At 46.8% G+C, this 18,177-nt stretch overlaps 1 protein-coding gene across 1 annotated transcript in view; it reads right to left on the reverse strand.

Moving 5' to 3' along the window:
- The window catches only part of KCNQ1 (potassium voltage-gated channel subfamily Q member 1), a 102,095-nt gene that overhangs the window by 13,682 nt on the left and 70,236 nt on the right, over window positions 1-18,177 (reverse strand). Inside the window, 4 exon segments of the mRNA XM_078777538.1 lie at window positions 655-749; window positions 897-972; window positions 1,080-1,200; window positions 3,144-3,206. Coding sequence (XP_078633664.1) covers window positions 655-749; window positions 897-972; window positions 1,080-1,200; window positions 3,144-3,206 — 355 coding nt within the window.

Raw genomic sequence — 18,177 nt, forward strand, 5'->3', positions numbered from 1 at the left:
TCCAGGTTCCTCGTGATGACTCAATCTTTGCTCCTTACTTATCCAGGTTCCTCGTGATGACTCCATCTTTGCTCTTTACTTGTATTATCCAGGTTCTTCCTGATGACTCCATCTTTGCTCTTTGCTTATTCGGGTTCCTCCTGATGACTCCATCTTTGCTCTTTACTTATTCAGGTTCCTCCTGATGACTCCATCTTTGCTCTTTGCTTATTCGGGTTCCTCCTGATGACTCCATCTTTGCTCTTTACTTATTCAGGTTCCTCCTGATGACTCCATCTTTGCTCTTTGCTTATTCGGGTTCCTCCTGATGACTCCATCTTTGCTCCTTACTTATCCAGGTTCTTCCTGATGACTCCATCTTTGCTCTTTGCTTATTCGGGTTCCTCCTGATGACTCCATCTTTGCTCTTTACTTATTCAGGTTCCTGCTGATGACTCCATCTTTGCTCTTTGCTTATTCGGGTTCCTCCTGATGACTCCATCTTTGCTCCTTACTTATCCAGGTTCCTCCTGATGACTCCAATGCAATAAATATATGGTCTTCCATTTGGTTCAATAACATTCGTACCCATCATAAATCCAGTGTTTATGACAGAGAGATTAAAACTTTTGATTAATTGTAAGAGAGATGCAAAACAGAGCTCTCTATACGTACCTTCTCTGCAGCTCCTTCAGCCTCACCATCATGGTCATGTGACCTTGAGAATACTGCTCGATGACGTCACGGACATCATATGGCTTTCTTGCTTGCTGCGCCGGGCGGTGAAGTATGGGGGTGAGGAGGTAAAGGAAATCTATGCGTCATAATTGGTCGTCAGTGAATTTTTATAAGAATTGAGCAAAATAAAAAGCAACAACTTGTTAGAAAAATAAATAAATTAATAAATAAAGTCACACCTGGAACTTCTTTTGTGCTACAAAGAGCTTCATTCTCCTCAGAACTCTAATAGCAGCACGGTGGGCATCTGTCAACCTGGAAGGAGGACATTGTGAACAATATTATTGCATCTGCTCACACCTGGCTTCATCCACCTACTCAAACCAGTCTTTCTACTGAAGGATACATTGGCCCCTCCTCACTGAGAAATATCGGTGATGATGGGCAGAGGGCTCGTCTCCTCACCAATCACTTCCACCTCCTCCATGCAACTCTCCGATCTTTCCAAGAACATTCCATCCACGTTGTTCACTCTACGACAACCTTAGGGAAAGCAAATACAAAGAATCAAGACACACGAACAGATAACTACGGCCATTTTGTGAAAATTATTTAATTTCGTTCGGAATCCGTGGGTGGTACTGGTTTTCATCGGGGCATTTGACTACCCATGCCAACTTTCCCCGGGGGGCATTGAGAGTCAACCACGAAGTGTGGACTGTGGGGCCCCCTGCAATGCCGGAACAAACATTGCAGGAAGATGGCCCTCTACATGCAGGAAGATGGAGTAAGGATGGAGTTTTGCATAAAATCCAACATGGCTGCCTGACTGTGTGACCTATGACTTAATCATTTTCAAACCTTATTCCCCAAGGCAAGTAGATCATATGTGTGGAGTTTCACATCGATCTAGTAAGCCGTTGTGGAAAATAAGATTTTTGAATGTTTTAATTTTCAATCCAATATGGCTGCTGAACCACGTGACCAATGACGTCATCATTTTAACTCAATATTTGTGTAGATCACACTCAAGAAATTTCAAACAGATCGGATCAAGCATTCTACTTGTCTAATTATGACATCATAATGAAGGCACCGATGATATCATCATGAATACACCCATGGGGCATGGGGGGTACTTGATAATGAGCCATGCTTCAATTTTTTTCCCCATGGAGCGGTTTTGGAGATTATAGAGGTGCAAAGTTTTTCGGTTTTTCCAAAATGGCGCCACTACCACGTGACATATGACGTCATAATTATTAAAATTCTACAGGAGGAGGCGCTCATTTGGTCAAAATTTCGTGTCAATCGGACCAACGGTTGCAGAGAAAATCATACTAAGTAGTGGTGGCGGTCCGTGTGCAGCCTGTGGCCCCAATTTTATTGTTCCTTTTTGTATACTAGGTCGAGGCTCGTGTAAGAGCTAACACAAAGAACATATAATAAAGGGAGCGGGAGAAAAGAGGGGGGGAGAGAGAGAGAGAAGCACGACAACAGTAGGGAACAGGGACATCGGGAGATCTGTGGAAGGGAAAGTTAGTTGTTGTCATCATTTTATCATTCGTTGCATCATTTTCTGGGGGTGCGGATGTGCTGCGGATGCAATGCCCTCTATTCCCAGTCAGCTGGTACTCATCTTCCCGACCTCGGAAGGATGACAGGCTGAGGATGTTAATTTAATGGCTGACAAGGGCTCAAACCGAGGACCCAAACATCTCAAGCCAGCCACCGTAACCGTTCAGCCAACACCAGGCTTCGTGTTAAGCAATTGGTTCACTCTGTCTGTCCACAGACGTCAGTCTATGATCTAAGAACAACTTAATTTCAATTGAATGACATAATTTGAACACAGATCCGAAAACGAATGAGAACCCGAATCTGCATTATATCATTACTTTGGCCCTAAATTTGGCAAATTGTACCGCGGTCTCGTCCTGCGCACACAGAGAGGAGTGAGATATATCTTTAGTATGTCCGCCTGTCTGGCAGTCAAACAAAACTGAAAATGTAATCATTCCAAACAGGAAACTTACCATTTTTAAAGGTTGTCATAAAGGACACAAACAACAGGAACAAAGAACCTTCCTAAAGTGTTAGATAAGGTGGTGGAAAACACGATGCGTCAATGCGGAAAACTCCTGGATCCTTTATTTCGACAACTTTTATTGTTATTTTTTATTGCAATTGAAATATATACCTGAACACTGTAAACACAAATTGCCTTTTTGGCATTTTCAAATTCCTACCGTTTATCAGGTTGGACAGAATATGACGGCATTATTACGTCATCACAACCAATCAAATTTTCCGCTCACAGACCCCGCGCATGTCCTTGTTCACTGAAGACTGTGCGGGGTTAGGTGTTCTATGAACTCTCTAGTTATGATTGTGATTAATATGGCCCCACTTGTAACATCAACAGCAGAACAAGACCATGGGTCTAAATCCAGGTTACACGGGTCGCGCACGTTTGAATCTGGTACCTGGGGTAGGGGGGCAGCTTGCGGTGCAGAGAACGGAGATGGAAGTCCAGGACTGGGGTCTTACTGAGAAAGACGTAGGGAATGGGATATTGGGGTGAAGAACAAGAAGAGGAAGAGGAAGATTGGAAAAAAACACACAAAGGTAGGTAGGTTGAGGTGTTTTCATGGGGATTAAAAACGGGGATTGAGAGGATTGATTGGGAGGAACAAAAAGGAAGAAGAATGATCATGGAGATAAAACAATAGAAACTAGATGGTATTCATAGAATACTTACCGTGCGCAGTCAACTTGTTGCGAGCCAACTCTTCTGTTTTTGAACAATTTTTTTTCTTTGATCCAATATGGCTGCCAGACCACGTGAGCGATGACATCATAAATTTATATTCCCTAATATAATTATTGCATAGATCATGCTCAATACATTTCAAACTGATCAGACTAAGCGTTGTCCCTGTCGAATTATGACGTCATAATTATGGCACCAATGACGTCATCGTCAACACTTATTCCCGTATGGAGTTCTTTACAATGAGCCATGTTTCAATTTTTTCCATGCAGCAGTTTTGGAGATATAGAGGTGCAACATTCTTTGGTTTTTCCAAGATGGCGCCTGTACCACTTGACCTGTGACGTCATGATTATCATTAAAATATTCTAAATGAGGAGGCGCTCCTATGGTGAAAATTTCGTGTCCATCAAACCAACAGTTGCTGAATTTTTTTAAATAATGATCGGATGGATAAGTGTTGTATTTGTCGAATTATGACGTCATAACGAAGGCACTGATTACATCATCATTAACATATCTTATTCCCCATGGGGAGTCGTTGACAATGAGCCAGGTCTCAATTTTTTCCATGGAGCGGTTTGGGAGATATAGAGGTGTAACTTTTTTCAAAGATGGCGCCTGTACCACGTGACCTATGACGTCACAATATTCACGAAAATATTCTACAGGAGGAGTCCCTCCTATGGTGAAAATTTCATGTCAATCGGACCAACGTTTGCCGAGAAAATGAATTTGGAAAATGCAGACACGGCACACACACGTACGTACTTAGCTGAATGCTTAACCCCGCTTTTCGCTTCGTGAGCGCAGGGTAATAAGAACGAGCACAATCACACAAATAAGAAGAATATAGAACACATGGATAAACAAGGAAGTAGGATAGATAATATTGTGAAAATTAAAAGTCAAAATTCCACAACTTCTTTCATGGATCCAATTACTCCCACCTTCTTGTGGGGTTAGCCAGGTGTCAGACAATGGTCCTGTGGGGTCAGACAATGCTTTTGTGCCACGACGTTCACGAACCGGTTGGCCAGGCCCAACGTACTGGAGTTGGAACAGTCAGTAATTAGTAATTTGGTCAGCGAGCTGGCGATAACTCGTCTACTCTTCATGGAAGACACCGTAGGATCTTTAACGTCGACCAATCACTGCTGGTAGATGAGATACCCAGGTTAACGTCCAGCTGAGGGACTACTTTGTGATTAAAATCCCAACCTGTGAAGTACCAATCCAGAAGTATGCAAACCTCACACATAGAAAGGTCTTTTTGGTATTGTTACCTCTTTCCTGTCTCAAGTCTATACGTATGAGTGGGTCTCAGTTAACAGATAAGCCATTGGGATTACACGAGACATGTGGGTTTTAAAACACTTCTTGCAGTGTATCCCTGACTGTCTTTTTCTCCCTCTCGATTTCTTTCTATCTTCTACGATACAAGAGAGATGTTGGTCTGTGTGTGTGTGTCTGTCTGTCTCTGTCACCATTTTTCTCAGAGATGGCTGAACGGATCTACGTCAAACTTTCAGAGGTTCATCAGTGAGTGCCTGGGAGTGTTTTAGGCCAAAAAAGAAAAGTGAACAAAAAAAGTTCGTTTTTTTTTTCGTTAAAAAAAAAAAGAAAATTATAATAATAATAATTATCACTCGATAGTGCCGAAGCCTTTTTTAAAATTAATGACAGTTATATACAAGTACACATTCGCATAAATAAATACAAAACAATCACCAGACATTTGAATTCAAATAAATCAAACAATTCCAGAAGTGTACGAAGTTGGTAGGACGGCTTCTTCTTCTTCCTTAGCGGCAACACACTTAACTCAGAAACGTGATGAACGCCACATTCACCAGCATTTATTCAACGAAAAGGTGATGAACCCCCTTCCTCTCCTGCTCCCTCCCACTCCTCTCCCCTCTTCCCCCCTCCTGCCCCTCCCCCCCCCTCTCTTCCCCTCTCCCCCGCCCGGCAACGCCGGGTACTTCTGCTAGTATATATTATATGTATATATTATATATATACAGTATATGTATATATATGTATATATATGTATGTATGTATATATATATATATATATATATATATATATATACGTATATATATATATATATATATATATATATATATATATATATATATATATATATATATATATATATATATATATATATATATATATAGTATATATATATATATATATATATATATATATATATATATATATATATATATATACGTATATATACGTATATATATATATATATATATATATATATATATATATATATATATATATATATATATATATACAGTATATAGTTGTGGTTTTTGGAATAAAGACAACCCCCCTTTTAGTTAGTTGCACCACAACAGGTAGCCTCGCTTAGTCAGTTATTTCTTATTAAATGTGAAGTATAGTCTCCTTCCCAGTGTTAGTATGCATTGAGGCAGGTAAAGTAAGGGTAGGCCTCTTGGAGCCTGGAATGCCATGTGGTGGGCCTAGGACAAGTCGAGGAGGCCCGAGGGAGGAGCCGGAGGGCGTGGCTGATAAGCAGCAAACAGCCAACGGGAGCTAAAGGGGAGTGGCCAATAACGGCGGCCAATGAGAGCTAAAGGGGAGTGGCCAGCAGCAAGCGGCCAATGAGAACTAAGGGGAGTGACTGATGGGGGGCTATCACGATACGTGACCCCCGGCGGCCAGTGGAGGCCTTTGGAACATTCTGGTGGGACTCCGGGGACTATAAGACCCGGCCCGGACCCCCGAACGGGCTCTCTTGGGATTCAGGCTCTGGAAGGACGATCTCTCTCTGCCCCCCACTCTCTCTAGCCCAGGACTCTGAACGTACTCTCGTTGGCCCTGTACTCTGACGATCTCCCTGCCTGGACTCCCTGCACGTGCGCTTTTGCCTCGCTGGCTTCGGGACACGCTGCGTGGATTCCCGTTCGTGCATGACTGAGGCCGACGTCCCTGCCGCGAACATCCTCGAGGGGAAATGCCCAACGAGCCGTCCGGGGCGAGCTGCACCAAGCGGCCGGGCTTTGTGTGCATCCCCTTCTTCCTCCCCTTCCCCAAACGAGTCAGAGGGCCCTTGTCTGGGATACGTAAGTAAGGACTGTTAAGTTTCTCTTCTGTGTCTCTTTTCTCTCACCAGTGTACATTTGTAAATAAACCTGTGCTTGTTTCCAACTTGGCCGTTTTCATCCCTTCACCATTGGCCTCGCATTGCACGAGATAAAACCATTCGATCGGGTTCATAGTAATTAACGGCACGAGTTACGTGACACGCAAACCGTTCGGTGTTAAAGACCAGCGTGACTCGTGTGAGGTCCAGCCCCCGTCCTCGCGGCGGCATGTGTATCGAAGGTACTCGGGTTGTGACGGGAAACCCTTCCACGCGCTCGTTGTGGGTTTGGTGGCTGGAATTGCTCAGCAATCCGCCCCCACGAGTGTAGAGTGGGTAGCGGCCTCGTGGACTCGAAGCTCGAGAGGGAGCAGGGCTTAATCCCCCCTCAGTACGTCGACGAGCTCGAGATCCGCAACAATATATATATAGATATATTGTTATGGATTTGTGGGTCGGCTCTCCCCTTATCAAGGGGGGGTTAATCCCCTTGTCCTTTAAGCTGGCCGTCCCGAGTCCTGGAGCTATGACGTCACTTCCGGTCAGCGCTGAATAGGGTGGTAGGCCAATTGTTCCTATTACCTAATTACCAGCGCCTTCCGGGAAGCGAGGAAATGAGCCCCGCCCGAGCCGCGGCGTTAGTGGACACGCCGAGCGAAGCGAGCCATGACTCAGGCTGTTAACAAAGACTAAACCCGATTCTGAGCGGTTCCCAAATCGTGCCACAGGTACTCAATTGAGAAAAGACTAAAGCGATCGAATAAGAGGGACCCCGAGTATAGGAAGAACAAAGGTAATTTATTTACAAACCAAAAAGAAGAGGAAAGGAAAGAAATATACAAGGAAGAAGAAGAAGAAGCAGGACACAGGGCAGGCTTAACTATACAGTCTTAACTTAACGACCCCAGACAAACGTACACACTCACACGGGATTGTAGCGGGTAGGGGGGAAGGTCCAGGTAGATGTCCAGGCTCCTCGTCCCGTCCCGACTCGTGCCGTGGTGGTGATGGAAAAAGGCAGCAGGCCGGCAGCGCGCCGCGTGTCGTTGACTGTGAGCGGACCTTACATATATCGGGAGGACTGGGAGGCTGCGTACGTAATAAACGTATATCGTGCCAAACGCTCTCTCTCTCTCTCTCGCTCAATGTTCGTATCCACGTTCGTATCCAAAAGGCAGTCCGTGGCGCAGTCCGTATCAAAAGGCTTTGCCACGATCAGACGTTTCCGCACAGTCCATGCAAAAAGAAGTCCCCCAGCGCAGTCCTTTACAATTGAGCTCCCTCACGCAGTCCTTTACAATCAGCGCCGCCCAATAATTCCTTGCGCAGTCTGTTACAATCAGCGCCGCCCAATAATTCCTCGCGCAGTCCTTTACAATCAGCGCCGCCCAATAATTCCTCGCACAGTCCGTAAAAGGGCTTGGCGCTTGCGCTTATATAACGCGCTCAAAGATCAATCCGCGCGCTTGGAAACCACGCCCGCCAGCCAGCTCACCTCAGCTCTGGTTGGCTGGTAAGGGCTTACCGGCTCCGCCTTTGACGGCTCATTGACAGGGCCACACCTTGTCCTTGGCGCTCCACCCCCATTCTTCCTCGAGCTTGACCGCGTGGTTAATGGCGGCGCCGGAGCGAACGCTAACCAAGGCGCGTAACAGAATTGGGAGAGAGAGGTTGGCAAAATGGCCGGAATGGATTGGGACCTATTCTTATTTAATTGATGCAACGCAGATTCAACTATTGGAAACACAGCCTTAACTAGACACATAATAAGGAAATAACTGAGATCCTATGGTGACATACGCCAGTGGGGAGCATTATTTACAAAACACTAATTATTTACATTGTCACCCAGGACTTGTCTTTTGTGGGAAACAAGAAAAAGATGGTTTTGAGAAGGGGAAATGCCATTGCCATGCACTGCACCGATATACCATACCGATACACCATACCCAACTCTCTCTTCCTCATATGTGGTGATTACAATTGTCACCATGCCAGTTGGCTGGGTGTGGGTACCTCTCTCACCAGCCATGGCTCCTCAGCAAAGGACTTCTGCGACTCACTGGGACTGACACAATCTGTCAATTTCCCGACCCGGATCCCAGTCAACGAAGCATCTTCTCTTCAGGACTTGGTTGTGATTAACTTCCCTGAAAATGTCTGCTGCTCTTCTTCTGCTCCAATCGGCTCATCTGATCATGTGCTTGTTAAAGTGGACATCTCTCTGACCATTCTCAGGGAGCCTCCTCAGCGTCGGCGAGTCTGGTATTTCACTCAGGCCAACTGGCTCGGTCTTCAAGCAGCCATCAATCATCTGGACTGGTCTCCCATCTCAACCACCTCTGACAACTCATCCTGGGAATTCTTCCAAAGTAAATTGCTCTCTCTCTCATGCACAGATTTATCCCATCTCGTCTTCAGTTGTCATACCCTTCCTCCCGTCCATGATACAAGGAATCTTGTGGGGAGGCTGTTGCCCAGAAACAACTTGCCTTCGTCTCCTGGAAAGCAAATCCAACGGAAGGAAATCTCATTTCCTTTCACAAAGCCAGAAACAAGTGTGTGTCCACCCTCAGGAGAGCCAGGAAACAATATCTCTCCGTTCTCAAGACCGAACTCTCTTATCTGTCTCCCTCTTCCAAATCCTGGTGGCGTCTGGTCAAATCTGTTTCTGGAGTTTGTTCCCCCTCCATCCCCTCCCTTACCTCAAACGGCTACACAGCTGACTCCGCACGTGAAAAAGCTGAATGCCTCAACTCTGTGTTTGCCTCTAAATCTTGTGTCCCAAACCCATCCCTCTCTGTACCCACCGTACCCAGTCGTACCCAGCTGCTCCTGGACTCTGTGTCCTTTCCTCCTGACAAGGTGGAAAAGTTTCTGTCAACCCTCGACTCTGATTCTGCAACTGGACCTGACGGCATCAGCCCACGGGTCCTAAAATCCTGTTCTTCCACTCTTTCACTGCCTCTCTCTGTTCTCTTCACCCTCTCTTTTGCTCAAGGTCAACTGCCATCTGCTTGGAAATCTGCCAACATCACCGCTTTACACAAAAAAGGTGCAAAAACAGATCCGAGCAACTACAGACCAATCAGCCTTCTCCCAATTATCAGCAAAGTCATGGAATCCATAATTGCTTCGGATATGAAATCTTTCCTCTTCTCCAATGGTTTGATCTCTGATCATCAATTTGGTTGCAGACCAGGTCACTCTACTCTGGACATGCTGCTTCTGCTGTCTCAACAATGGATGGAGGTCCTCAATGCCAAACAAGAAATTAGAGCCGTCTCCCTCGACATATCACGTGCCTTCGATACGGTCTGGCACCCCGCTCTGCTCACCAAACTCTCCTCCTTTGGTATCCATGGAAATCTCCACGCATCGCTGGCGGACTTCCTCTCTAGTTGTAGTCAACGTGTAGCCCTGAATGGGTTTCTCTCATCTCCTCTTCCTGTTCAGGCTGGAGCTCCCCAAGGCAGTGTTCTAGCCCTGTGCTTTTTCTGGTCTTCATCAATGATCTCTCTGACTCTCTTGAAAATCCTCTCTATCTCTTTGCTGATGACTCCACTCTCTGCCACTCCATTCTTCATCCTTCAGATCAGCAGTCTGCAGCCTCCTCACTCTCTGCAGACCTGGACAAAATCACTGACTGGGCAAACTAGTGGAACATGTCTTTCAATCCTGACAAATCTCACACTCTTACGATGTCTCTCCAAAAAGACCGACTGCACAACCCTCCCATCCACTTTCTGAATAATCCTCTCCAGGAAGTTCTGTCACTCAAGCTTTTAGGTCTCACTATCTGCCATGATCTTTCCTGGGAAAACCACATTTCAAATCTGGCCTCCAAAGCCAGTCGCCGACTGGGCATCCTCCGTCGTGCGAAGTCCTTCCTTGGCACACCTGAGCTCCTCACCACATACAAGGCTTTCATCCGCAGCTCAATGGAATACTGCTCTCCCCTCTGGGCTGGTGCTCCTGCCACACACCTAGCTCGTCTTCACGCTGTTGAAACCAAAGCGTTCAGAATCATTGGAATCTCCCGTGATGAAGCTACCTCCGAGGGCCTTTCACTTACTCACCGCAGGCAGGTTGGTGGTCTTTCTGTCTTCTACCGACTCCTCTCCGGCCTTGCTCCTCCAGCTCTCTCTGGGCTCTGTCCCCCAAATATTCCTAAAGGTCGCACAAGATCTGCCTGCAACCCTCTCATGGTTAAACTGCCAAAATCTCAGCTCTCTGCTCACCTTAACTCTTCCATTTCCCTTTTCTCCTGCCTCTGGAACAAACTCCCCCACTCCCTTCAATCCCACAACTTGGTGCTTTCTGCGCATGCGCAAGATTGGAGGTCTCGTCTCTTCAAAGCTGTCCATGCACGCTTGCTTTCGAAGATAAGTAACTTTTCACAATTGTGTTTTTGTCGAAACTGGTCTTGTATGTACCTATTGGGGTGTCTTTAATAGTATTCTTGGCGTTGGTTTTTCATACCTGTGTACAGAATCGTCGGTCTTTCTCATCGTGTATTCTGAGGCCTAAGTGTAGTACTAGGCTACTGTGTCCAACCTTGGCTTTAGGCTTTGTTTTTGTCTCAGCGGTTCTCCGATCGCGCTGCAATTTTTTTCCGGTCTCTGTTTTTCACGGTCTTTTCATCCCATACTTCCTTGTTTTAAAATCTCAAAAAAAAAAAAAAAAACCCAAAAACATTTCCTTCCGTTTTTATTCGTTTATTCGTTCTTAGTTGTTCGTTCGTTCATTCTTCGACCACGCTGTTTGTGATCACGTTGTTAAAAAATGTCTCATCTGAACCCTGAAGACCTGTATTCTGTCATATTCTATAACACCTTTTTCTTCTTCTTCTATAAAAGGATGCTTTCGACTTGCTCACCAAATCCATTCATTCCAAAAAAAAATTCCATCTCTTATAGTGCATCTTTCATTCATTCCCTAAACTCTCCAGCACTCCATCCTCCCTCCAGCGTCCTCAAACGTATTTTTGACTCGAATGTCTCAAGAAACTCATTTTGCAATAAATGTTCGTTTCCCATTAATCGTACATTTTTCAAAATCCCATCACCCCAAAATCCCATTTCCCATCACCCCTCCCCTCTAAATCTACCCCCTTGCCCATCCCCTCCAAATCATCCCCATCACCCATCTCTTTCAAATCTTCCCCCTTGCCCCTCCCCTCCAAATCTTCCCAATCACCCATTCCTTTCAAATCTCCCCCCACACCCCTCCCCTCCGAGACTCTCCCTCGCTCCTCCCCTCCTAGACTCCCCTCTCACCCCTCCCCCTCAAAGCATCCTCCCCGCTTCTTCCCCCTTCCAACTTTCACCTTCATCTCCCTCAACCTTCTGCCTCGCTCTTCCCCCTCGTCAAATAACACCTCACTGCGCCTCTCCCAATCACCATCAAACCTTTTGTCTGCCCCATCCTTCCCTTTCTCTGAGCTATTCTGTAATCTCTGACACACCTTCAACAGCTCTCCCTACCTCTTCCTCCTCTTCCACATCTTACCCTACCACTCCCCCCCCCCCCCCTGTTCTGTATCCGATGCTCCCCCTTCCTCTTCCTTAACAGTATGGACCTCAAACATCCGGGGCCTTCGCTCAAACATGTCTGATCTCTCCATACAGGTTGCTTCTGACAAACCAGACGTGATCTGCTTAACAGAAACTTTCCTCCTTCATGATGTCTCTGATTCCTTGGTATCTCTCCCAGGTTACTCCCTACTCCAGTATGATAGACCTGAGCCTCGTCCTGGAGGTGGGGTTGCTATCTTTATAAAAAACTCTCTTCCTCACTCGCCCTGCACTGCCCTCTCTCCACCTCACCCCAAGGAATACCTTTGGCTACGGCTTCCCCTTCGCTCCCACCTTTTGTTCATATGTGTGTTGTACCGTCCACCAAACAGTGATGACTCCATCTACATCTCGCTGTCTGAGAATATGGACCAACTTCTATCTACCCATCCCAACTCTCTCTTCCTCATATGTGGTGATTTCAACTGTCACCATGCCAGTTGGCTGGGTGTGGGTACCTCTCTCACCAGCCATGGCTCTTCAGCAAAGGACTTCTGTGACTCACTGGGACTGACACAATCTGTCAATTTCCCGACCCGGATTTCAGTCAACGGAGCATCTTCTCTTCTGGACTTGGTTATGACTAACTTCCCTGAAAATGTCTGCTGCTCTTCTTCTGCTCCAATCGGCTCTTCTGATCATGTGCTTGTTAAAGTGGACATCTCTCTGACCATTCTTCTCAGAGAGCCTCCACAGCGTCGACGAGTCTGGCATTTCACTCAGGCCAACTGGCACGGTCTTCAAGCAGCCATCAATCATCTGGACTGGTCTCCCATCTCTACTGCCTCTGACATAAATTCTTCCTGGGAATTCTTCCAAAGCAAACTGCTCTCTCTCATGCACAGATTTATCCCATCTCGTCTTCTGTTGTCATACCTTTCCTCCCGTCCATGGTACACGGAATCTTGTGGTGAGGCTATTGCCCAGAAACAACTTGCTTTCGTCTCCTGGAAAGCAAATCCAACGGAAGGAAATCTCATTTCCTTTCACAAAGCCCGAACCAAGTGTGTGTCCACCCTCAGGAGAGCCAGGAAACAATATCTCTCCGTTCTCAGGACCGAACTCTCTTATCTGTCTCCCTCTTCCAAATCCTGGTGGCGTCTGGTCAAATCTGTTTCTGGTGTTTGTTCCCCCTCCATCCCCTCCCTCACCTCAAATGGCCACACGGCTGACTCCGCACGTGAAAAAGCTGAATGCCTCAACTCTGTGTTTGCCTCTAAATCTTGTGTCCCAAACCCATCCCTCTCTGTACCCACCGTACCCAGTCGTACCCAGCTGCTCCTGGACTCTGTGTCCTTTCCTCCTGACAAGGTGGAAAAGTTTCTGTCAACCCTCGACTCGGATTCTGCAACTGGACCTGACGGCATCAGCCCACGGGTCCTAAAATCCTGTTCTTCCGCTCTTTCACTCCCTCTCTCTGTTCTCTTCACCCTCTCTTTTGCTCAAGGTCATCTTCCATCTGCTTGGAAATCTGCCAACATCACCGCTTTGCACAAAAACAGGTGCAAAAACAGATCCCAGCAACTACAGACCAATCAGCCTTCTCCCAATTATCAGCAAAGTCATGGAATCCATCATTGCTTCAGATATGAAATCTTTCCTCTTCTCCAATGGCTTGATCTCTGATCATCAATTTGGTTTCAGACCTGGACACTCTACTCTGGACATGCTGCTTCTGCTTTCTCAACAATGGATGGAGGTCCTCAATGCCAAACAGGAAATTAGAGCAGTCTCCCTTGACATATCACGTGCCTTCGATACGGTCTGGCACCCCGCTCTGCTCACCAAACTCTCCTCTTTTGGTATCCATGGAAATCTCCACGCATGGCTGGCGGACTTCCTCTCTAGTCGTAGTCAACGTGTGGCCCTGAATGGGTTTCTCTCATCTCCTCTTCCTGTTCAGGCTGGAGTTCCACAAGGCAGTGTTCTAGGCCCTGTGCTTTTTCTGGTCTTCATCAATGATCTCTCTGACTCTCTTGAAAATCCTCTGTATCTCTTTGCTGATGACTCTACTCTCTGTCGCTCCATTCTTCATCCCTCAGATCGGCAGTCTGCTGCCTCCTCACTCTCTGCAGACCTGGACAAAATCACAGACTGGGCAAACAAGTGGAACATGTCTTTCAATCCTGACAAATCTCACACTCTTACGATGTCTCTCCGAAAAGACCGACTGGACAACCCTCCCATCCACTTTCTGAATAATCCTCTCCAAGAAGTTCTGTCACTCAAGCTTTTGGGTCTCTCTATCTGCCATGATCTTTCCTGGGAAAACCACATTTCAAATCTGGCCTCCAAAGCCAGTCGCCGACTGGGCATCCTCCGTCGTGCGAAGTCCTTCTTTGGCACACCTGAGCTCCTCACCACATACAAGGCTTTCATCCGCAGCTCAATGGAATACTGCTCTCCCCTCTGGGCTGGTGCTCCTGCCTCACACCTAGCTCGTCTTCACGCTGTTGAAACCAAAGCATTCAGAATCATTGGAATCTCCCGCGATGAAGCTAACTCCAAGGGCCTCTCACTCACTCACCGCAGGCAGGTTGGTGGTCTTTCCGTCTTCTACCGACTCCTCTCTGGCCTTGCCCCCCCAGCTCTCTCTGGGCTCTGTCCCGCAAATATTCCTACAGGTCGCACAAGATCTGCCTGCAACCCTCTTATGGTCAAACTGCCAAAATCAAGACTCTCTGCTCACCTTCACTCCTTCATTCCTCTTTTCTCCCGCCTCTGGAACAAACTCCCTCACTCTCTTCAATCCCACTCCACCCTCCAGGTCTTTAAAACAGGTGTTCACCACCATCTCTTATCTTCCCCCATCCAAAACCTTGATCTTTTCTACCCCCGCTAATTTCACCCCAATTCCACTTTTTTGAAATACCAACTTCTGTCCTGGAAGTCATTGGTGTCCTTGTGTTTTATACTTCTCCCTCCACCCCCCCCCCCCCTTCCCATGCCTCCTCCCCCCAAGCCCTCTCCCTTCCACACATCGCCCTGCTCTCAAATGTTGTATTTGTGTGCTTCCCCTTCTCTCCCCATCTTGTCTTCCGCTCCCTCTTTTTGTGTGTTTTGTTTGTCTGGTTGATTTGTTTGTGAAATAAATGTTAGCTCTTTCACGAGCCTCGATTCAGTATACAAAAAAAAAAAAAAAAAAAAAAAAAAAAAAATAGGAAGTGCAAGACTGCAGTTATTTTGTCCAAATTCTGTGCTGCCAAATATTAAGTCGAGGGTGTCGATAATTTTGTCAATGCCATTTCTTTTTATTTTCTGATTTAAAAGGATATATTAAGTTCTGAATCAAAAACAAAGGTTCTGTAATACTAACAGTGAAATAAGGAATTGTGGAGACCAAATAGTTTTGTTAATTTCAACTTATTTTTCGAGAAAATTGTGAGTTATTTGAAAACAGTGCAAGGGTGCCAATATTTTTGGCCACAACAGCGTGGTGTTGGCTTCGCGGTTAGGGCCCCGGCTTGGAATCCAAGGATCCTGGGTTTGAATCCCGGTCGATCGCTGAATTAACGCCAGGGAGATGGATTCAGTCTTTCATCCTTCCGAGGTTGGCAAATTGAGTACCAGTTCAGTGGTAGAATGAATACTTGTGTGTCGCAAAAGGCGACCAACAGGGTTGGTGGCAGGAATGGCATCCGGCCATAAAACATTGTTTCAAAAAGGTGTCCACGGTGCCCGAAAAAAGCCAACCCCTTCTTCGTGGGGGAAAATGGCCTCTAAGGGTGGTTCTATATACACACATATACATTTTTTTTCCTCCGGTGTGTGAGTGAGTGGATGAGGGGCTGTGGATTCTGCGAGTGGAGGCGTTTTTGTTGTTGTAGTCTGTGTTCTCACTGGCTAGGGGTGGGGGTATGTACACATCTGGGTGGAGCTGCTGCATGTGGAGGCATATGTGCCCCTGCTGGCCCACCTTAGCTGACCATATCGAGGTTGATGGGCTGAAACGGGATGATGCTGAGGACCTCAAATGAGGACCCGGTGAGTGAGGCATACTTGTGACCAGGTGTGCTGTGAAATTATATATATATATATATATATATATATATATATATATATATATATATATATATATATATATATATACATATATATATATATATTGTTACAGACGCGGACAGATGTTATATTGACCGAGCGGTGGTGTATTACCGCGTCCGAACAGTTACTCCCCGATTAGAACTCGATCCCGCCCAACTCACCCGATTCCACTCGAACGTTGGCCGAATCGCGCTACGCTAAATCAATGATGGAAAGGACACAACGGCTGGGATAAATGAAACGACACAAGGGGTACAGTTCTCAAGACCTCCGGAGGAGGATATAATTGGTGATGCAGAAAAGGTGTAGATTACAGGGTAAGAGGTAAAGCACAGAAAAGATGGGCACTTACACACAGTCTTATCTATCCCCGACAGACCACAGACAAACGGGACAAGACTGACTTACACGGGGATTGATGGCAAGGAAGGACAGGCAGTCGATAGCACAAGGTGCACCTTGGCTCAGGGGCAGAATCAACACGGTCCAGTCCAGAGATGCGGGGAGGTATTTTAGCGCTCGGAGGTGGCGTCTTCTCTCTCCAAGCTGAGGGCGCATCTGACGTCACCTCCCTCTTCCTGCGCATGCTCAGCGGGGAGTGACACGCCCTCAGCTCGTTGGCCCCGCCCCAGATGGGCTCGGTCCGCCGCTTCTATTGGGTGCGGGGGGTTACCGGGCTCCGCCCTTGACGAGGAGCTGACAGCGAGCCCCTGCGTGGTAACCCCGTCGGAGCACATGTTCAATGGCGGCTAACCAAGCCGGAGTGAGGACGCACACTCCCCGCGCCGCCGCCGCTGTTGTTGTTGTTGTTGTTGTTGTTGTTGTACCATGAGGAAGAGCTGCGGGGAGGTATTGGGAGGTCCTAAACTTTCTAACAGTGCCATACAATCACATTCTGGTGCAACGAAGAGTCAGAATTAATGGAAACGAGTCCTTAACTGACATAGACTAAGAATAACTAGCAAGATGTCCTATAGTTGTCTACGTGAGATGCGGTGAACCTGGGCACGACATTTAATGGGGGAAAAAGGGGAAGGTCGGGGCTACAGAGTGTTGTTTACAGACAATGGGACTAGGGAATGGGGGATTGGGGATAGTTGGGGAGTATTGGGGAAATAGGGGAATATTTACAAGCGGATATGGATGGAGGCCAAATCCCATATCCGCAACATTGCACCCTTCTCTACCTCGGGGCGTCCCGACCCGATAAATTTTTACCTACTTTAGTGTGGCACTCAGATGTAGTTCCCTCTACTATTAACTCTACCCTGAGTGCGACAGTTTTACAGATGTTCACAAATGAGTAAATATGTCCCCCTGCGACGTTGCACCCTTCTCCTCACAGAAACACACCCACAGGATAACCGAATCGCGGAAAGAATCCTCAAACTAAACATACAGCCGGTAGGGAGCATTATTTACACAAGATTACACTGATATTTACACTACGATCCAGGACCTGTTTTTGGAGGAACACATGCAGATGTTATGCATAGAGAGAGCACGCATGCCAGCATCGATACACCAACCCACGAGTGCTCTGTGGCCCTACGGCCTTTAATAATGTGCAGAGCACCCCTTCCAAGCACCAAAAGCACCACCCCATCATGTACAGTCAGCACCATCCGGTGCACCAATAAAGTGTTCAACAATCACCGGTGGTGTCGCAGCCGGCTGATGTTCTGCCGCTGGTCTTGCCTTCATGTGGTGCACTTGGCCTTCTTGCTTCTTTAAAAATAAAGAAAGGCGCCAACCGCGTCCATTTCTGTATTGTGGTGTCAGGGGGCCAACTATTAGTGGTTCACCTGTATGGCCTAGGTGCCACGTTGACCCATAGGTCCATCAACGGGTGGTGCTTGCCCGCAAGAGAACTGCGGTCCATGGTGGGCGGCCACAAAAATTGCGGTCCATATGGTGTATCGATCCCGGCAGCAAGCAGCGAAAGTGCAGGCCCACAACTGCGGAGCCAGCACCTCTCTCTCCTCTCTCTCTGCCCCAAAGC

The sequence above is a fragment of the Myxine glutinosa genome, chromosome 5 (genome assembly GCF_964187855.1).
Source record: "Myxine glutinosa chromosome 5, kmMyxGlut1.1, whole genome shotgun sequence".
NCBI lineage: Eukaryota > Metazoa > Chordata > Myxini > Myxiniformes > Myxinidae > Myxine > Myxine glutinosa.